Source organism: Poecilia formosa, unplaced genomic scaffold (assembly GCF_000485575.1).
Source record: "Poecilia formosa unplaced genomic scaffold, Poecilia_formosa-5.1.2 Scaffold2, whole genome shotgun sequence".
NCBI classification, from domain to species: domain Eukaryota; kingdom Metazoa; phylum Chordata; class Actinopteri; order Cyprinodontiformes; family Poeciliidae; genus Poecilia; species Poecilia formosa.
This window is the reverse complement of record NW_006799941.1, coordinates 555829-575680: the sequence shown is the minus strand read 5'-3', so window position 1 is coordinate 575680 and position 19852 is coordinate 555829. Positions and strand designations below refer to the sequence as shown.

Sequence of the window (19852 nt, the reverse complement as noted above, 5' to 3'; positions counted from 1 at the left end):
CTCTTTGTAAGTGTGTGAAATTAATAGAGAAGATGGTAAAGAAGAGGGCAATGTGTGTACTCAATCTGTGCTTGTGTTTAAATGGGTGTTTGTACAACTAAGCATTTCATGAGAGCAGTGGCCTGCCGAGAAAAGATTGGCTAAATGTACAAGGTTCAACTATTTACCATCAGAAGGCTTTAAGAAAAAGCCTTCTGTCATGGAAATGAATTTGAGACTGTGGCCTCAGAGCCGTCTCCAGGGTCACCTCCAGTCTGATTAAATGTGCTACATTGTGGATGGAGGGATTTTTCCCTCTGACTGTGACTGGCAGGAGTAAAACTAGCTCCTGGTAAAGGATGCCAAATTATCTGACACAGTTGAGGGAAGAAATCTGCGCTGCGGCTCTGCAGGTGCTCCGATTTGGAGTAGCTGCTTCGAGCCGAGCTCCCGAATCTGCACAGGGATAATGAAATGTTGTGTTTCTGTCAGTGTGGGAGGCCACAGGCTTCATGCTGTGTGCTGTTGACTCAACTAGAACAAGTTAATTTATTGCTGTCATTTCTGCTCGCTGTTACACTGTTGTGTGGTTGGTATTTCCACCTACCACAGCAGGGATCAGCAGCTCCAGCTTTAGCATCCACCTGGGATTTTAAACTGGATAAAGCAGGAAGATGTAAAAAGCACTGCATGATTTAGATACTGCGGGCTGGCAAAAGTTTTCATAGCCATCAAAAATTTTATCAACAAGTATAAGGAAACTGATGAAAGCTTTTCAGCATATATGTATTAGAACAGTCTTTTAATGCAATTTTACAAAACGTTTTTTGGGTCTCTACCAGCATAGTACATCTAGATGACTTGCTACAGTTCTTCCCTTAAATTTAGGCCTGAACTTTCACTTGGCCATTGCAACACACAAATAATGGATTGGTCTAAACCAGTGGTCCTCAATCTTAGTTTTCAGGGTCCAATATTCCTTGGTAGAGTGTTCAAGTAACAGCAATAGTCAAATCCCAATAAAATACGTGGAAATTAAATTGTAGCTCGAATGATAACGTGTGGCAGGACATACTTTTATGAAAATAGGGTATGTCTTTTCCTATATTTATATATGAGTAGCTCTCTTCTATAGGGCGAAGAACAGATGTTGGACATTAATTAACTATAGATCACTGAGCAATTTTTGAAATATCAAATTATTTCCTTGTGTTTCCAGTCTTTAGAATTTTATTTTCCTTTTACTTTGTGTGTGTATGATTTAAAAATGACTTTTCTTTCTTTCTTTTTATTTTTTACAGATAGCACCTTTAATGTTTGATGTTAATTCTTAATCCGTGCTGTACATTAAGCAGAGGGATCAGCCTGTCAGTGTTTGTGTTTTCACCCCCCATGCAGACACCATGTTCAGAAAACAGCAGGAGGCAGCTGCTGAGAGCCCTGAAACAACAGCCTGACGGCACTTCTGTCAGTCAGCTGCAGGAACGTCTCACCACATTTGTACAAGCACGCTTGAATTCCTTGGATTGAGAAAAGACTGGCAGCCAGGGAGAAGATCAAAGCGTGGAAACATTTCTGTCTGCTGGGTTCACCTGTCAGAGGACCTAAAGACATCAATCACACGCAGCTTCAGAGGAGGGTGGTCTGCAGGGAGCTCTGTGCTGCAGTCTTGACTTCAAAAAAAAAAATAAATAAAAAAAAAAAAAATTGGCGGTTCGTTCAGTCAAGATAAAATATTCAGCACTGCTGGAATCAGACTTTTACGTTAGGAAGCTTTTTCCGCTCACTGAGATCATTCGATAAGATTGTATTTGCAATAAATCATAAATGGCAGGCAAAATATCAGCACTGTTCCAGCAAACAATGCAGAAACACTTTTTATTAGTGCAGCTCAGCAATAAAGATGGACGATTTGAACCCTGACTTTAATTAAACTAAGACATATAAAACCAGTTTTACTGCTGTTAAAACCACCTTCAGACTTACTGTATTACTCCAGATGTTTTTACCCTACAAGAATCTCATCAAAGCTACTTAAATTCTGTTTTATCAATTATTTCATCACTGCAAGTAATTGAAAAGTTAAACATTGTTTTGGTAGAGAAAAAAGGGACACTGTTAGCCAATGAAAGTGGCATCTTTGCTTTATTTTTTGTCTTGTAACATCTCTGCTTTTCATCTTCTCATGAGCCAGGGTTATGAGAAGATAACCCTGGCTGATGAGAATCTTATGTTTGTGCTGTTGCGCTTTTTATACATTAGCAGACTAGCAGAGTGTGAGACTAATGGTGCTTCACTGCAGAGCAGCCAGATGTTAAATCCCAAATAATTCTCCCAGGATTTAACTCTTGCATTTATCTCCCGGACAAATCTGTCCCTACTTTGTGGCTTTAAGACATAGTCTTTCATTTCTAAATGTCTGTGGGGGTGTTCATGTGCGACTACACATGACCTCTGGTTTCTGCACAGTTTTAGCCTGGCTGCTGAGCGTGCACATATGAAGTGGTCTCGTGTTTCTTGTGGGAACCTGCAGAAAGCTGCGCTGGGCGACGGTTGTGGACTTTTAGCTGCCGCCGATTATAAAAAGTGAAACGTGAGCGCATTCCTGAGGGCCAATACAGAGCCCTGCGGCTGCACAGCTGAGGGTTTATTGAAAGATGAGCACTGAGTAGGAAATTAGCCTGCAGTGGGATCCAAAGGTGCATGTTCAAACACCACAGTCCCTTATCAGCTTCCTTTACTAATACAGAGATCCTTTGTTTTCCTGCAAACATTACACATTTTAACCAGGCTTTGAACCCAAGCAGATTCTGAGTCAAGCCATGACCCTGTCTTAATGCTTCGCAAAGCTGCAGACCTTCAGACTTTTAAAGTTGCGTTCAGGAATTATTTGTGCCCCAGATTTGTGAAAGGGAGTACAGAGTTGTGAGTTTGTGGGAGTGTGACAGCTGACAATCTGGGCCCTCGGAGAGGAGGGAGGGAGGGAGGAGCAGGAGGAGGATGTGGTCAGAGAGCGTCCACTGCTGGGATCCCTGGGGAAACTGAGCCATAGGAGACGAGTGTACATTCACAGCTGCTGTGGAGAGCACAGAAACACACATGGAGATTATAATTATCCCAATCCACATGAAGCCGGTGTCTTTATTATTTTTTTTTTTATTTAAAATGCTCATTGACCTGTTAGCAGAGTTATATAAATCACTTAAATCTTCCAGGAAACAGAGGGAAAACTGGGAAATCTTTTTATAACACCACATGCGGTTTATAAACTCTATTTGAATGTGTTTGGCTGTAAGGATGAAATTAATCAAACAATTTTAATGTGTCACAATTCCTCGCTAATAAAATAAGCGTTAACAGTTTATCTGACGGGGTGTGCATAAGACTGACTTGATACTATCATGAACATGACATAACACCTGTCATGAACATAAAGAAGTCTTTATGAATGTTTATGACAGTTGTCATGAAGTGCCATTTGGTAAATAATGACACTTTTAATGCAAAGTTGCTCTAAAAGTTGCATTAAAAGTCCATTAAAAGTGCCAACTTTGCATGATTTCATAAATTATGATAATCTAATGCAAAGTTGGCATTTTTAATGGACTTTCAATGCAACCTTTAGAGGAACTTTGCATTAAAAGTGTCATTATTTACCGAATGACACTTCATGAAAACTGTCATGAACATTCATAAAGACTTCTTTATGTTCATGACAGGTGTTATGTCATGTTTCTTCCACTCGAGTGTTTGATGGTTATAATCCTATGAAGATAGTCATACATATCTCACACAAAAACATAACTGTCTGAGAAAAAACAACTAAAAATAGTAAATTGCCCAAATTGTAATATATATATATATATTTTTACAAAAAAAAAAATAAACAAATGGACTGTAAATGTTCTGGAAGAACCCATAATAAATTACTCTGCAGATGAAATTAAACCCAGGAAGTTAGGCTTTTCTGTTCTAATCTCATGATCTTAGCATTTGCCATGTCTTGTTTTGACAAAGTGCTCAGCGTAGAAATATAAACTGACTGTTGTGGTTTGATGTGTATCTCGTAAAAAGCATCTTCGGGATTGGATGTCATGACGTGGCTGTGATGAACTGCCAGACTGCAGAGTTCATGTTGCTGTTTTATTTATTAAAGTCACTGATGGGGTTGTGGGACAGATTTAGAATCAGTTTAGTGCACAGTTGATGCTCGGCCTGTGACTGACATGCTGGCTTTTACTCGCGATGAGCCTGTTAGTCACGCAGCAGCGCCGTTCTGCAGAGCGGACGCAGGCTAAGAGCTGCAGATAGCAGGAGATATGTCAGGACTTCACATTAGTTACTTGGAAATGTGAGCTTTCCCAGGATAGATCACAAAAATATGCACATATTTTTTGAACTGATGTGCAAAAGGAATCTTTGCAAAACTTGAATTAAATATTAGCTCTAGGGCATTAATCAGGGGAACACCCAAGATCTTCATTAGAACTCTGTAAACGTTATAGAGATTCTCAGCTCAGGGAGGAGAATTTGTAGCTTTGTTTTTCACAAATGTGGCCTTTATGGCAAAATATCATAAATAAATTCATTGTTGAAAGAGAATCTTAAGGAATCCTATTTGCATTTTGGCACAGAGCATGTTTAACATGCATAATGGTGAAACAAGGTAGTGGCAGAATCATTTGTGTGGAAGTACTTTTGGTCACAAGGGACAGAGAAGTTGGTCAGAGTTTACGAGAAGATTGAGCTAAAGACATGGCAATACTTCTTCAAGAAACTGTAAAAATTGTAAATATAAACTGTGTGTGAAAACAGTAAATTTACTGTATGATTTAATATTTTTATACCTTAATCTTGAATATATTTTTTTCTGCAGGTGTTTGATGTAATATGTATTGTTCTTGCACTGACTGCAGCTTTAAATTTGATCTCAAACGTAAAACTTTTACCACACTTAAATTTATGTCATGCTGATCTCATCCATTGTGTTGTCCCAACCCAAACCTGGCAGTTATGTTTTGTCAACATGAGCAACATTGTTGAACTCCAGCCATGCATAACAAAATAATGATTGACTGTAAAACTGAAAAGACATTTAAAAAGCCATTATGTCTTGGCTTCTGTATGGAATTGTAACATGTAATTAAACAAATGTTAGTTTATATAACTTCTTTCCTGATTGTCATAATATTAAAAGACACAGGAAAAACAAACAATATAACTTTTTTATCTTGCCGTTTTTTGTATATGTAGTAAAGGTGTGAAATTGCTGAAAATACCTCAGAAGAGAGCATAGGTTACTTTTAAGTTTTGCTGTCATAATTCTATCTAAGCAAAAAAGTAAAAACACAGAGAAATATTTATTTCTGTAAAGCAGATTTAATTTAAGAAAGTCAGAGACAGATTTACAGCACACAGGACACATAAACACTATAAACGGTTCGCAGAACCCCGGTGAAAAATACCAACAATATCACAAAAAAATTACACGGAAGAACATTTTTACCAAGAAGAAACAAATGTTCCAATTACAAAGACAAACTGAGTGATTTAACAGTTCAGACTGCTGTGTCTTGTTTTAGCTAAATCTGTATGTGTCTGTGTGAGTGTTGGACCCTCTGAATGAGCAGAATGTATTGACCTGAATACTGAGACAATACGCCATATGGATCTTCTGGCCAAGACACTCAAAAGACCTCTTAGGCCTAATCCCTGCTGGCTGAAATGGTTTGTCTGTTACCCCATTTAAGACACACAGAAATAAAATATTCTTCTTCTACAATAAGTGAAGAACGTCAGATTGTCCTTGCATAACAGTGGTCCTCCATTATCAGCAGAGTGTTGTGAGTGAGAGTGGGCAGTGTGGTCTGTAATCCTGAGGGGGGTTGTGAAAAAAGCTGTTGATGCTATTTATGAAAAGTAATATCTGTAAATCCGAGTACTGTGGCATTCTTTACATGCAATGTTGTGACCGTATTTTAAATACTCATATCTGCACAGAATAATGAAAATCATGCAATGGCATATTACAGTAAGTGCTTCTTATTGCCGCTGTTTGTTTGGTGACAGCTATGTACAAATATCTATACATCAGGTACGTTGACCTCAAATCGCTTGGATGGCTGCTGGTCATTTTTTCCAACCATCTATTATTTCATCTCTGTTACAGTTCAGCATGTGTGCAACATGTAACACCACCATTATAATCCCGATCATTCATAAAGCTTTGGGATTAAACAAGCTTGTTCTGCAACTTTTTCAAGCCACAGACATGATTTCAGTAACAGCTGGGTACCAGATGGCCGCCGGTTAGGCAGTGTTCACAATTGGCTGTGCCATCTTTCACCTCCTCCCCCTTACTGTGAGACAACGCTGTCAGCAAAACTGAAAAGAAAAGTGATTCTGTCCATTATGAAATTAAGCTCAGCAGTATTTATTTAGTGCAGACTTTGAATTGAACATGCATCATATTGTGTCTGTCTGAGCAAAGTTAGATCCAAGGAAGAGTTTACTAACATATATTTGAGACTGATTGAAGTGTGGCAGTGTCTACTTGTATTTTTTCAGTTTTTAATTCCTGAGCAGAGTGAACGAGGCTGGTCCAGTTAAACCTGACTTTCCAAGGCCTTTTTGGAAACAAAAGGAAGCTCAGGACTCTTTAGTGGCAGTGCAATCAGTCGAAGCTGTAAACAGCTTCACATATGGAAACTGTAGCAATGCAATTTGACTCCTGGTGGTTGCTGTATATAGATGCAGAGAAGTAATGTGAGTCATGTCGGAGAGTGTAACAATGAAAAAAATGTCTGTTGTAGCTTTTATAAAGTTTCTGGTGACATTCTGAGAAGGATGTTTATGTCAAAAGTACCATCTTCTGGGACAACCAGACAATCCGTGTGCACACGTGTGAAGAGATCTGAAAAATACAAAACTTAAGCATAAATCCTGAAAAAGACTCAGACACACTGCAGCACATTTTCAGTCACTCGTAGAACACAAGGTTCTCAGATTGTCATACAAATGTTCGAGACTCACTGTTGGACCTGATAATCTCTGAGTTGCAAGAGGGACATATGCTGGAGGTGTTGGAAGTGTACCAGATCATTTCTGAAAGATGTAATTATACCCCAGCCTCTTATTCATCCATCCATTCACTCCTTCCATCAGAGCCGCTCGTACCCCCAGCACCTGTCTCCTAGTCAGTCTGGCAACATTGGCAGCCTTTTGGCTCGAGACTCACTGTTAGACCCACACAGCTGTGTTATAGTCAAACAAGGGTTGCCTTTTCTCCAGACCCATCTCTGGCTGCCTCCTGTCTAGATAAATGCCTGGGAATGGTTGCTGGTAGAACTGGGGGAAGGGCTGGTACGGTTGCTGTTTTCTTTCGGCTTCGGCTAGATGCGGACAGGGCCTCCCTTTGCCCTGCTGTCCGTTTGCCCAGAAGGGCAGATAAAAGCTGCCTTTTGACGCCTTAGGAGCCGCTTTTTTAGGCCTTTTGAAAAGGTCACCCTCAGACAGCTCTGGAGCCATCCAGCCAGGCCTCTCTTTGAGGAGTTTGTCCCTGTCGGGCCGAACGCTGCGCAGGAACTTCTTGAAGATGTTTGTGGTAAGCGAGAACTTCTTGCAGATTTCCTGCGAGCGGCTGAGGCGAAGAGGGTGGGCTGGTGTGTCGGGTCTATCCTCTCCTCCTTCTGTTGTCCTTTCCTCTCTTCTCTTCCTCCTTGCCTCGTGTTCTCCGTCCTCTCTCTCCACCTCAGGCAGGTCAAGCCAGTTGCCTACAAGATCTGCAAATACATTGTCGCCAAGCACCAGGGGCTGACGGTTGCGGCTGCGGCTCATGAGCGATGATGTCCAGTCGCTGGCATCGTCTGCGCTGTCCTGGGAGTAGTCGCTGTCCAAAGAAGGTCCCTCTTTGGAGAGGCTGTACAGGATCCCAGGCAGATCCACCACCTGAGCATGACGAGGAGCCTGGGAATGAGGGTATTGCTCTGGCGGTGGGTTTCCCACCATTGGTCCATAGAAGTCTACCTGAGGGGCAGTGTAGCCAGACCACCTTTTGGGTATTGACTCAATGTTGTTTTCACTTCTTGTGCTTGTACCACTTCTTTGACTTTCGCTCTCACTCTCACTCTCCAGACTGGAAGCTGAAGAAGAGAAGAATCCCATGCTGCTTCTGTTTCTTGATGAAGTCTGATCATCCCTACTTAGGGAGTTTCTGCTGTCCAAGGACAGCCTAAGACTTGGCACCGGACTGGTGCTGGGTTCCTCTGGCATGGTTGGTCTTTGGACGGACTCGTGCTTTTCACTTAGACCCAAAGCTGATGCAGCTGATAGCTGAGCGGTAGTTGAAGCAGGATGTGGGATTCCCCGGTTAATCGGGCGTCCTGAAATGTCTAGGCTTTCCAGCGCTGTCTGGACCTGAAGGAGCTTGAGTTCTTGGAGAGCTCCCATCATTGAATTCATCTGAGCGTGGAGGCCATCTCCAGCTTCTCTCATAGACAGCTGCAAGAAAAGAGAGCAAAGAAGAAATAACGATGAGAGGTTAAAAACAGCAAAGACTTTACTTCAACTTTTAGTAGCTACAGAGCCTTGGCATAGGATTTCTACCTCTTTAACCATTTCTCATTTTGTCACATTACAATGACAAACCTTAGCACCAATTCACACATAAGCCATGGTCATCTGTGGCAATCTTTTCTTTGACAGGGAAGCTGACTAACATTAGTAGGTTGATGGTAGATGGTTTGAGCAAACTCCTGGTTTTCTCAAGTAAGTATCTGTCAGAAATTTAATACTAGTGTATAGAGGTACAACAACTCTAAACATACAGCTAGAGCTTTATTTTATAGTAGTGATGGTGTCCTAGCACTATTACAGGATACTTTATATTGGACATTAAAGTTTATTGTTGTAATGTGACAAAATCTAAAAAGGTTCAAGGCATGTAAATATTTTGACTATCTTACAGAGTAAAAACCGAGGTAAGAAAAATAAAAACATGCTCTGATTTTAATCAATAAACATAAAAAAAGTTGTTAGACATTATAAACAGGCTTATTAAATACTAAGCGTACAAGGTTTTGAAACCATCAGATCAACCCAGTGCTCCTCATTTCCAGTTAAAATGTGTGGTCATGTGACCTAGTTTTGGATGACGATATCCCATATGGCCTCCGTATGAGAGGACCCAACCAGTGACAGCTGCAAAACGCAGCAGTTTCTTTGTTCTTCCTCAATTTCTTTATCTTCATTTTCTTTTTCTCTCCTTCCATCTGTTTGACCACATATTCGCTTGCTAATTTGAGCCACCTTTGTTCCCTCTAATCCTGCACTAATAATATACTTTTATCCTGCTCTCTCTCTCTTCCTGCTCTCATGTGCTTCTGCCATGTGACTTGGACTAACCGTCTTCTCCTGAAGGCAGATAAAAAAAACCCAGAGGCAACACTCTGACCTGTGTCTTAACTTGCAAGCATGAGATTCTACAAACTTCCTCAGCGAGTTTGAATTTTCCCTTAAACTGTTGACACAACAGGTTTATATTAACATTGTGAACATGCATGCACTGCTGAAAGTAGCAACTTGATGATGACTCAGCCTGCAGGTAAGCATGCCCTACTTATTAAAAATAATAAAACGTTGGTGGGAAGAAGAAGGTAAGAATGCAAAGAATTGCAACAACATGCCAAACTGTGTGGGAAAAGTCAATGTGAAACTTCTGAAGCATGCCTACAAACTGTCATCCGCATCAACCAAACTGCCAAAGTAATTACTATGACTGACAGATATGGGAGATAAGTAGCTATTGTGAATGCAAGTAACTGAACAAATTCTAAACTTAAGCTTAGAAAACCCCGCCTTACCTCACCAGACAGCAGATACAGATAGCCCTGTCAGCCTACACCTCTGCCAGTCAGTCAGTGTTGCTCACCATTCAAACTGATCAGTCTGCCCCCATATATAGTCATCCCCATCCAAAACAGAGACACCGTTGGGCTTCACAGCCAATCAGCTCTGCCTGTCTAGACTATAATCCCCATTCAGAGGGCAATGGAAGTGGTGATCAGTCAGGCAGAAATGGATTGACAATGAGATGGGGTGGAAGAGCGACAGCAAGTGAGAGGGGTGGTGAGAGTCAGCCGGGTGATCAGCAACAGAGAGAGGTGGGGCTGATGGGAAAGGATTCCTCACCATATGTTTGGATGTTCAAGGGAAAACTGTTGATGGATTCAATTATGGATGACACCATAAGAACACCAGGGATGTGGTAGGGGGTTAATATGGGAACAACAACACCAGGCTGCTATAGACAGAGTGGAAAGAAAGAGAAAAACCTAAAGGACATGGAGAGGGGGAGAGGCGGTCGGTGACATAGCTTCTAATTTAATGGGAAAATGGCTTAAAAAAGTAAAAAAAAAAGAAAAGAACTGTCATAAAGTTGCCTCATCCATAAGTTAGCTGGTTTTCTAACTGTAGATCTGTAATCTTACATTCGTCTTGCAAAATGACAACAAAAACGAGGTTAGATTTAAAAAATATCGACATTTCATTTTAATTTTCAACATAGAGCAAAGATTTCTTGCTTTCTCACAACTCATATGTGTTTATTCTTCTGGGTTCAAAAAATGCTGCCACACACCTTGTTAATTTTACCAGCAAGTTGACTGCAACTGAGTTCATTATTTATGAACATTATGAATATTATCAATTTAAAATAGCTTTGTGAAAAAGAGCAAAGAGAAAAGAAGCCTGTACCAGAAAAGTTAGAAAAATTACTATCATTACAATCATTGTTATGTGCATTTTAAAAACTGTAATAAGCATGTAAATCTTCTTGTTTTTTAACCTCAGCTTGACACTTAAACAATGTAAAGACCCGGTTTAAACGCCTGCCCTCTGGCATATGACACATGAGTGGGTGCATGAAACACCTCGAAGATCAGATAATAAGGCCATTAATGCACATGCTGAGAATAAAAGCCTTCCAGCTTCCTGCTGGCTCTCTGAATTAGGCAGTAAAGGTACATGTAATTAGCACAATCAGGCTGTCTCTTGTCTCCCTGCCTTCTACATATGGCTGACTTATTTGCCATAATTGTCTGTGTCCTGGGAGAGGCAGAGAATCAGCAGATAATCATGGTTTACTTTACTCCACATCAAACATCAACAAGACGAAACACAAGATGACAGAAGCAGCTCTGTTACGTTGGATCCAAGGCAGAAACGAGCCTTTAGTAAAGTTTATATAGGGAGCAGGGATTACTGCACTCTGAGCTGCCGGTGAAACCACTTAAATTTATTAAATCTGTTTTGGAAATATTATCTCAAAAGCCAACTGTTCTCAGGCAGTCTAAAATAACCTCACCTGTCTGGAAGTGCAAACTGGAACACTCCCATACAGCCATAGCATTATCCCCAAAATGCAAGCATTACCTACAAAAATACAGCCATTGTTTACTGGCAACTCTATTCCCAGGGAATATTAATGATTCATGCTGAACTCTGGGGAACAAATAAAAAAAATAAGCCCCATTATGCTGACTAACTCTGGGCGCTCCTCTGCTGCCACTTCAGAGCTGAACTTTCTGGCCCAAATATGTCAGACTTTTCAACCTGCATTCTTATATTTGCTCAAGAGGCTAAAAAGGCAACTTTAGAATAATATCCTGCAGCAGTTTCTAGTTTTGGCATGAATGTCACAGACATTTTCAGAAGCCCTTATGATTACAATGTGTGAATCAGCTAAGGGGCCTATTAGGAACAAGACATAGAAGACCTGACACAACCTACAGAAGCTGCTGTAGTAGAAAAAGACGCAGAAATATGTCAAAGCTTATTAAATAAGAGAAGTGGAATGAAATTGGGCTGCAGGAAATCTCACCCAGAAATGCCTGCATCATTAAGACAGTCTTGCAAAGTTTAGCTAAGCCTTCTTTATGTGCTTAAGCCTCCAAGTATTTCAGTGATTTAATCCATCAAGCATATATTTCAATGAGAAGATCTCTTTTTAGAAGCCCAGTCAAGCCAGTCAACCCCCACGTTTTTCTTCTGGCTGCAGTGGAGTCGACCAAGCGCACATAATTGCCAATCAAGAGCAGAATGCTTCAGTGTTTAAGGACAAAGACCGCCAGAGTTAAATTAGTGCAGAATGAAAGCTTATTAAGAACTTCTGAGCCATTTTATCTAAGAGAACAGTGTAATCTTTATTGTTTTTTGGTAAGAAGTTGGAATATGTGTACAGATGCATCAAATTCCTGCATGTGGTAAGAATGCAGGAAGTAGAAACAAAGCAATGCTCTTCCTCTCATACTGAGCTTCAAACATGCTCAAGCTTGTCCCATTTCATTGAACTCTGTGTCTTCTCTTAAACCAGAATGACTGCATGAAAATTCACTGTTAGTGGAAAACAGAATGAAAAATAAACAGAATTCTTGTTTTTGGCTTCGAAATAGAGACTTTTTACTGCTGTTGCCTGGTATTGGCTGGAGGTTGGGTAAACAGAGGAGACCCTCCAGAGGCCGAGGTCATCAGCCCCAAATAGGTCTTCCTGTTTGCAAGGAGCTGACCAGCAACCACATATTTAATGTTCTCAACCCTCCCTCCAGACCCAACCAAAATTTAAAAAAATGAATGGTGAGGCTGTGTGGGTCACAAACAGGAATGGACTGTCCGTCTGCGGGATACAGAGAAGGTCTCTGTGGCTGTGGAGGGGCCTGAGGTTATGATGATGAAGCACAGCGGCAGAGCTGAACAGCATTGAGTGAAATAAAATAAATGACTGTGCTCAGGATAATGAATGCCTTTTTGGTGATGAAGGCTTTTAGAGTGACTCTGGTCAAAATGCCTTCAGGGGCCATCAGTCAGGACAGAAACAAGCATGAATCATTTGAGCAACAGAACATCGGACATAAATGTCTCTTGCACGATGTCATGACAAATTTTTGTTAGGAATAGATGGTGTTCAACGCTCACTCCTGCAGGGAGTGAGCGTTGAACAAAGAATCTTTTTTATTTTAAATATCTACTTCTTGTAGTTTCAAAAAGATTTTAACCAGTGTCTGGCACAGATGCTCAATTAGAAGAGTTAAATCTGGGGAGTTCAAACCCAATCGGCATTTTCACATGCATCAAAGACCCTGGGTATTGCTGCTTCTACACTTTTTCCTTCCTTGGGCCAATTTTATAGATACTTCACTTTTAGAAATGCTCTGCAGTCATCTATTTATCCCAGCTTCACTCTTGTCAGAGTCCTTACACTTTCTCATTCTTCTTGCTTCTAGCACATCAAGTTTGAGGGCAAGATGTTAAATTGGTGCCAGATACGTCCCACCTTTTAACAGGTGCCTAATCATGAACAAAGCTGGAACCTTAGCTATTACTCGGTTTGATCCCATTCATTTATGTAAAAATAGTAGTTGCAGCCAAGTATCACAGAAAATCACAGAGGAGGAAAATCTGAAAAGCTCTGTAAGTGAAACGTAAATATAATCTCAGCAGCCATTGCAGTGTCTGTTTTTGTCTTAGTAGGTGCTGATTATGCATCATATTAATCTTACTCTGCACTAATATAATCAATTACATATTTGATATTCAATTTAAGTTCAGTTGTTACCTTTAAAAACAAACCAGAAACATTCATGTTGATGTAACTCAACTCAATGTTTATCTGGGGATCTGTCCACAGTAACTGGGACACAGGCTCATCCTGATGCCTTTTTAAAATGTGCCTTTCTTAAAGCAGTGAACACCTCCACTCTACCTGGCTAGAAATGAACCAAAGGAAGGCTAGAAAGTCACAACAACTATCCCTTTAAAATAAATCAGTTCAGACCCAATCTAAAATTGCATCTAGAACCTGCCGCCCAACACTTAGACTCTGTGATGGTGTTCTCAGAAACAGGGAGGTGGTTTAACGACTTGTTTCCTGTGAGAGCTCGTTTATAGCATCAGAAGTGACGCTGCTGCTGTGGGAGGCTGGCGATGATTAGGATCCGTATCATCCTCTTTGGCAGATAATATGTGGGGAGCAGGGACAGAGTGGGACTCTATCTGTTGTCTTTCTTGGCTGCAAATCTTCACTGGAAGCATCAGTCCCTACGTAGACCTTTGATGGCGCTTCAGTTGACGTCAGCGGTGTGTGTGTGTGGGCTGTAAAATTCCTCAGCCCCCCTCTCACATCAAAAGGAGTGCAAAATCACAGAAGCACTTTCTGAAGAGCATGGATGTGACTGCTGATGACTTTCAGCTTCACTTTTCCAGACGTTAGGAAGCTATTACTGCTGTTCAATTTGTACTAAATGGGCCAGCGTACCAAAAAAAGATATTCACAAATACACAAAGTGTTTGATGTTTGTTATTTTGTATCATAATACAAATACATTTGTAACACTCCTTTAAAATCAAATGAAGAGAAAAATCCAGGAGATGAACCATCGTCATGCTCAGAGAAGTTGACGATGTTTTACTTTGGATATAGAGGCAGGAGGTTGTGTGCCTGCAGAGATTTTCATGGGTAAAACAAATACTCAGAAAAGAACATGTAAAGGATTTCAGGCCAGAGTAACCAGGGTAGAAATGTAAGGCAGTGAGAAAACAAATGCCGTTCATTCGGCCAATGTAACATTTTTGCTCAGTAGACTGCTGTAGGCATTTCTTTTCCGTGTGATTGATCTTTATCAGCTTATGAGTGAGTAATCGTTGGTGAAAATACTTTCACTAACAAAGTATTTTGCAGCAGTGGAGGGAAGTATGGTTCACTGCAAATGGTAGCAAGGCCTAAGGGGAGCACCACAGGCACTTCAAAAACGTTACAAGTTCTCTATGGCTCATTTGTAAGTGCAGTCAGTGGGAAAGAGGCATCCTGCTGTGCCGTGTACAGTAATAGCACTGTAGGAAATAAGTGCCATTTACTGCACTTGGTGACTTTGAAGATTTATTTTTTTTAAACTAATCTGGACTTTACTGGATTATCTTTAAGTTAAATCTCAAAATATGTAAACTGGTCACATTTGAACTTGGTGCTACTTCGATTTAGAATATAGTCTAAGATTTATTAAACTGTGTCAAAAACACAAAGATAGAACAATTTAAGTTTTTTTTAGCACAAGGACCACCTTAGAGTGAGACAAGTCTAAAACTCTTTATAAACCTTGAATTACCATTTCAAACTACAAATACTTTAGTCACTCCACGACTTTACTGATTCAGTTGATTTTTCCATTCATATTTATTGTTGCTTTCCGTGATCATGCAGCACTTCCAACTTAATAGCTGAACAATTTTAGATTTTCTGCAGGCCAGTACTAAGCAGTATGGCGATGCAAACATGTACAAGGAATACTGCACTAAACCTCAATGACATCAGAAACCACAAGAAATGAAAGAAGGACGAACTGGACTTAATTATGCACCATGTGTGGCCACAGCAGCAGCATAATTACCCACTCGACTCCCTCAAGAAAAAGAGCTGAACTGTGGCACGTCTTGGGTACGGCCATTCAAGTTTGTGAGCCATGAAAAAAAAACAGGTTATGTACGCTGGCCCGCAGTGATAAACATGCTTTGTTACAGGCTTGTGGCTCCGTCTCAAACACAATGATCACCCAGGCAAACCTCGCAGCTGCCACCGAGAGCTGGGCCAATTTTAGCCGAGGGGAAGGAAAGGCAGAACAGGAGCCACGAGGGAGGAACAAAACAAACGGGCTTAGAGTTAAACCACTACCTTGCTTTGTGAAATGTTTTCTGATTCAACGCCCAAACATGGCGAAGGTGAGACTTTCCAGAAGGTTCCACAGGTTTTCTGCTGGTGTTTCTCTTCGATTAATGACTTTGTGTTTGTTGGCTTTGTGTTGAATTCCAGTGATAGTTGGCTTAGAAATTCCCCTCCGGTATGACAGGAAAAAAAGATGATAATGACTATAAATCTACCTCAGCAGTCCTGATAGTGGAAAGCCTTGATCTGTGTTTCTGTGTCTTCAGTAGTGTTGTTAGACAGGTGTAAACCCCACGTTTAGACAACATGAGTCAAAAATATGTCAGTGTTTGTATTTTTTATCTTTGAGTAGGCAGGAAGGGCTTATGCTTTATTTTTTTGAATGACTCTTTGTCTGCTATAAGAATCATGATTCATGCATGCGTTTGAAAATGTCTCACTGCTGTCTGCACAATGAATAAGAGCCTAGTTAAAAGAACAAAGTGATATTGACAGACTTTTCTCAAGAAGAAAGAAGAGCGACGACGACACATTCCTGACAAGAAAATGGATTTGTAGGAAAAAGGTTGTTGGCAGCTTGACTGAGTTAAGAAGTTAGGAAAAAAATAGCCATAAACCCTGTCGGTGTTAGGGTCAGATGTCTGAGGATGACCTGACTCTGACCTACACAGACTGGTACTGCTGACCCTTTACAACATTAAAGCGCTTTTATCTAAAGCTAAAGCTGTGAGTTTCACAGGGTTCAGCAGGACTTTAAATGCCATTCTCACATTTTTATCTGGTATTTGAAACTGCAGACTTTACTATGCTCACTTTACAGCATGGCAGAATAGATCAATGTACCTGCTCAATAATGGAAAAAAAAATTGCTTATTAATAGAGGCTTTGGTCTATGCTGAATTTATTAAACCTAATTACTGAGTTTAGAAACACAATGGACTTCTTGTTCTTAAGGAAGTGTCAAAATGATTTTAATAACAGTATTTTATGATTAATAAATTAATTGTGTCTGTTTACAACTAAAACTATACAAAATAAATGAATGTTCAGGTATGTATCATTAAATTTAAAAGGTATTTGTCCATGTTTTGGTATGTTTGACACCTTGATTAAGCTTTGATATGTTTGTCTTCACACTTTTTTGCTATTTCCATTCATTTTCACACAATATGCCTGTACAGGAGGATTTTATAGTCAGTCACTCAATAAAATCTGCTATATTTCTATACGTATATAACTTTTATCAATTAACACTACATGATCACCTGAACTGTATGGTTTTGTATTGTTATGTGGACAGAAATGAACTGAACACAGGTTGCTGTGCAGACTGTTCCAGCTTAAAATAAAAACTCTGCCTTGAGAATATTACAGCAATTTCTTGGATTCTGCTTAATGTTTTCCAGGATGGATATATCACTCCCTGCTGCTTTCTGCTGACAACATCTCATCCCCTCCCCACATTAAAAAGAGAGTATAAAGGGAGAGTCAGTAATGAGCTGAAACTAATTGACCATTCAGTCTGATTAACAGGGTGCTTCCTTAAATTGTGCAACCCCCTTATTGAGAAATAAACTGCATCGTCTTCCTCAGCATTAGAAATGATACTCTTGTATTGCAGTGCAATCAAATGAAGCTGTTTTGCAAGAACGAGAACATAATCAAGCTGAGAGGCGTATCATTTAGTGGTGAATTTTGCCCAAATCAAAAACTGCTTTCTGGTTTCATGCCTTGTCAGGAACCAGCGTGCTTCAGATGTGTCCCTAACCTTCTCAGGTAAACAGGGAATCTTCAAAAACATGCAGGCAGTGGATCCAGATGGATCAGGATGAGGTAACACTGGTTTAACTGGCAATGATTTTGCAATGACTTGCTAAAATGTGTCAAATAAATGCATAATGCTTTAATATTGCATAACAGTGGCGCAGTGCAATAATTCACTATCCATGTGAGCTGTAAGTCTGTTATCAGATTTTTTGACATGTATTTTGCAGTCAGAGCACAGATTCCTTCTCGTTCGAGTATTAGATGGAGACCAGTCGCTGTGGAGGAAACACTCCCAAACCTGGCATAGACACCCTTTATTTTCTGAACAACAGATTGCACCCCACATGGTCTGCTTACTGGGGGACACTGCCTCGGTTTTTAACCGGCTTCTGCTCTCTGTTCTTCTCGTTTGATCCTCTGCATGCCACGACACTTTTTTTCCACAATGTTACCGAACTGGGATGCGACAGCAATGACACAACACGTCACTCTGGCATCAGCGCCACCTCAAGTGCCACTTCACAGACATGGGACTAATTTGGAGCCGCCAGTCCTGAAGATTAAACTTAAAAAAAAAAAACAAAAAAAAAAACAACATAAAAAAACACACACAGCCATCCAAGGATTTTCAGGAGGCTGGTGGCCGACCCAAGAGGAGAGAAAGAGAGAGAGAAAAAAATCTGTCTTTGCTTTGAAGTGGATTCCAAATGAAATCTGTGCCAGTTAATGCTCCTTTGAATCTGACTCCACAGCACATCCCTGCCAGATGATTCTGGACGCAAGGGTTCCCCTCACAGATTTTTATATCAAAACGAGGAAAGAGTTAGCAAAACTCGAGCTGAGATCAAACACGTCGGGTCGCCAGTGGACAGATGTTAACATATTGAATAATGGAGTCTAATAAATTCAAATCAGGACATGAGGTTGTGATGAAACTCAACACGACTGCCAGTTGTACTCACACCTCTGAACTCGCAGGAAATCAATCACATTTACTACAACATGTGTGAACAGCATGAAAGATATTTTAAACGTTCAAGAATTTATAAACCCTTGCAGGGTAAAAACGACTCCTGCTGACTGGGAAGAAGGGGCAACACAGAGCTCATTAGGGCTTGAAACATCTGCCCCAGATGTGCAGACAATGAGCGGGGATGTGTGCACATGTCTCTGATGTTCTCACTGCCTTAAGCATGCAGGTTAATGCATTCATAAAGCTTACATGCAATAGGTGCACATGCTAAATCAAATAAAAACAATAGCAGCCAAAGAAACATAAGAGTTTGATATGCAGAACTGTTTCAGGATACAGTCTGCAACAAGGCAAAAATATTTAATCTCAAATTATGATTTAAAGACAAATTATTAAACTGTCACGTCTTCTTAATGACATGTAAGTTAAAATAGCTCAGTTGTGAAAAAAAAAAAAACGAAAAAGAGAAACACCAGAGGTGTATTAACCAGAACCTACCAGTTCCTGCTTGAGTCTTCTCAGACACGCGTCCATGTTTCTGGATTCCGGTTTGGAGTTCTGCTCTTCCATTTGACTTATTTTTGTTATTTTTAATTTCAAAGTGTCAGATAAAATGCTTCACCAGCTCGAACATGACTGAGAGGACCTATTTCCCTGTGCAGAGATATTTGAAATCAGCAGCGGACTGTCTGGAATAAAAGAAAAAAAAATGCGCAAATCCTGCTGAGGAATGCGCGTAATGACGCGATGGCCGCTGATGACGAAAATGTGTTTACTCCAAAAAATGATAATGAGGTCCGTCCGTGTTATGGCTGCGATGGTCCGTTCCTCCTCTCCCGCTGTAAAGCTGATGGTCTCCCTCTGCCAATCTCTGTGTATCTCCTGTTTCTGTTTCTCCTCCTCCTCCTCTCATATTTTACCATTCAAGACAGCCGCTTACGTTACCCATCCGGTTCCCTCCAATGAGAAAGCCTCTGAGAGCAGAGCGAATCTCATTCAAACCAGGATGAACCAGAAATCCATCATTTATCACTGGCGAGCAGATTTATCCGCTGTAGCTTAAACAGATTTTAGGGAGCTTTGAGTAGAAAAATCAAAACCTCTGGAAATATTTCAGTCAAATATGATATAAATATAAATATGCTATGTAATTATAGATTTACAGAGTCTGCTGACTCTGTTGGTGTAGGAAATTAAAGGAGGATGTTTCCATAATAACTGTGCCATAAAAGGAGCTATAGGGACAGTTTCCTGGCCACCTTCTCTGCAGACTCTAAAGGGAAACACCTGATCCTGGAGCTTTTGTTTCACTGGCTTGGATTTGAGATTTTATTGGCGGGGAAGAAAGAATTGTATATGCAAGACAGGCAGTCTGGAAGATATTTATATTCCTCCAGTCAGCTGAAAAGATTGCATGGGCAGCA

The 19852-nt window shown here is 40.4% G+C and overlaps 1 protein-coding gene across 2 annotated transcripts; it reads right to left on the bottom strand.

Moving 5' to 3' along the window:
- Positions 1–5338: 5338 nt before the first annotated feature.
- inka2 (inka box actin regulator 2) lies at positions 5339–19368 on the bottom strand. 2 transcript variants are annotated; one of them, XM_007548242.2, is made up of 2 exons: positions 18927–19368; positions 5339–8478 (listed from the first exon to the last, which is right to left on the bottom strand). In XM_007548242.2, exons 1-2 carry the CDS (start codon positions 18996–18998, stop codon positions 7219–7221), a joined length of 1332 nt encoding a protein of 443 aa, XP_007548304.1. In that variant the 5' UTR covers positions 18999–19368; the 3' UTR covers positions 5339–7218. The 2 variants fall into 2 exon arrangements, with proteins under 2 accessions (XP_007548304.1, XP_016525319.1); XM_016669833.1 differs by lacking the exon at positions 18927–19368 and adding an exon at positions 9840–10256.
- Positions 19369–19852: the final 484 nt, after the last annotated feature.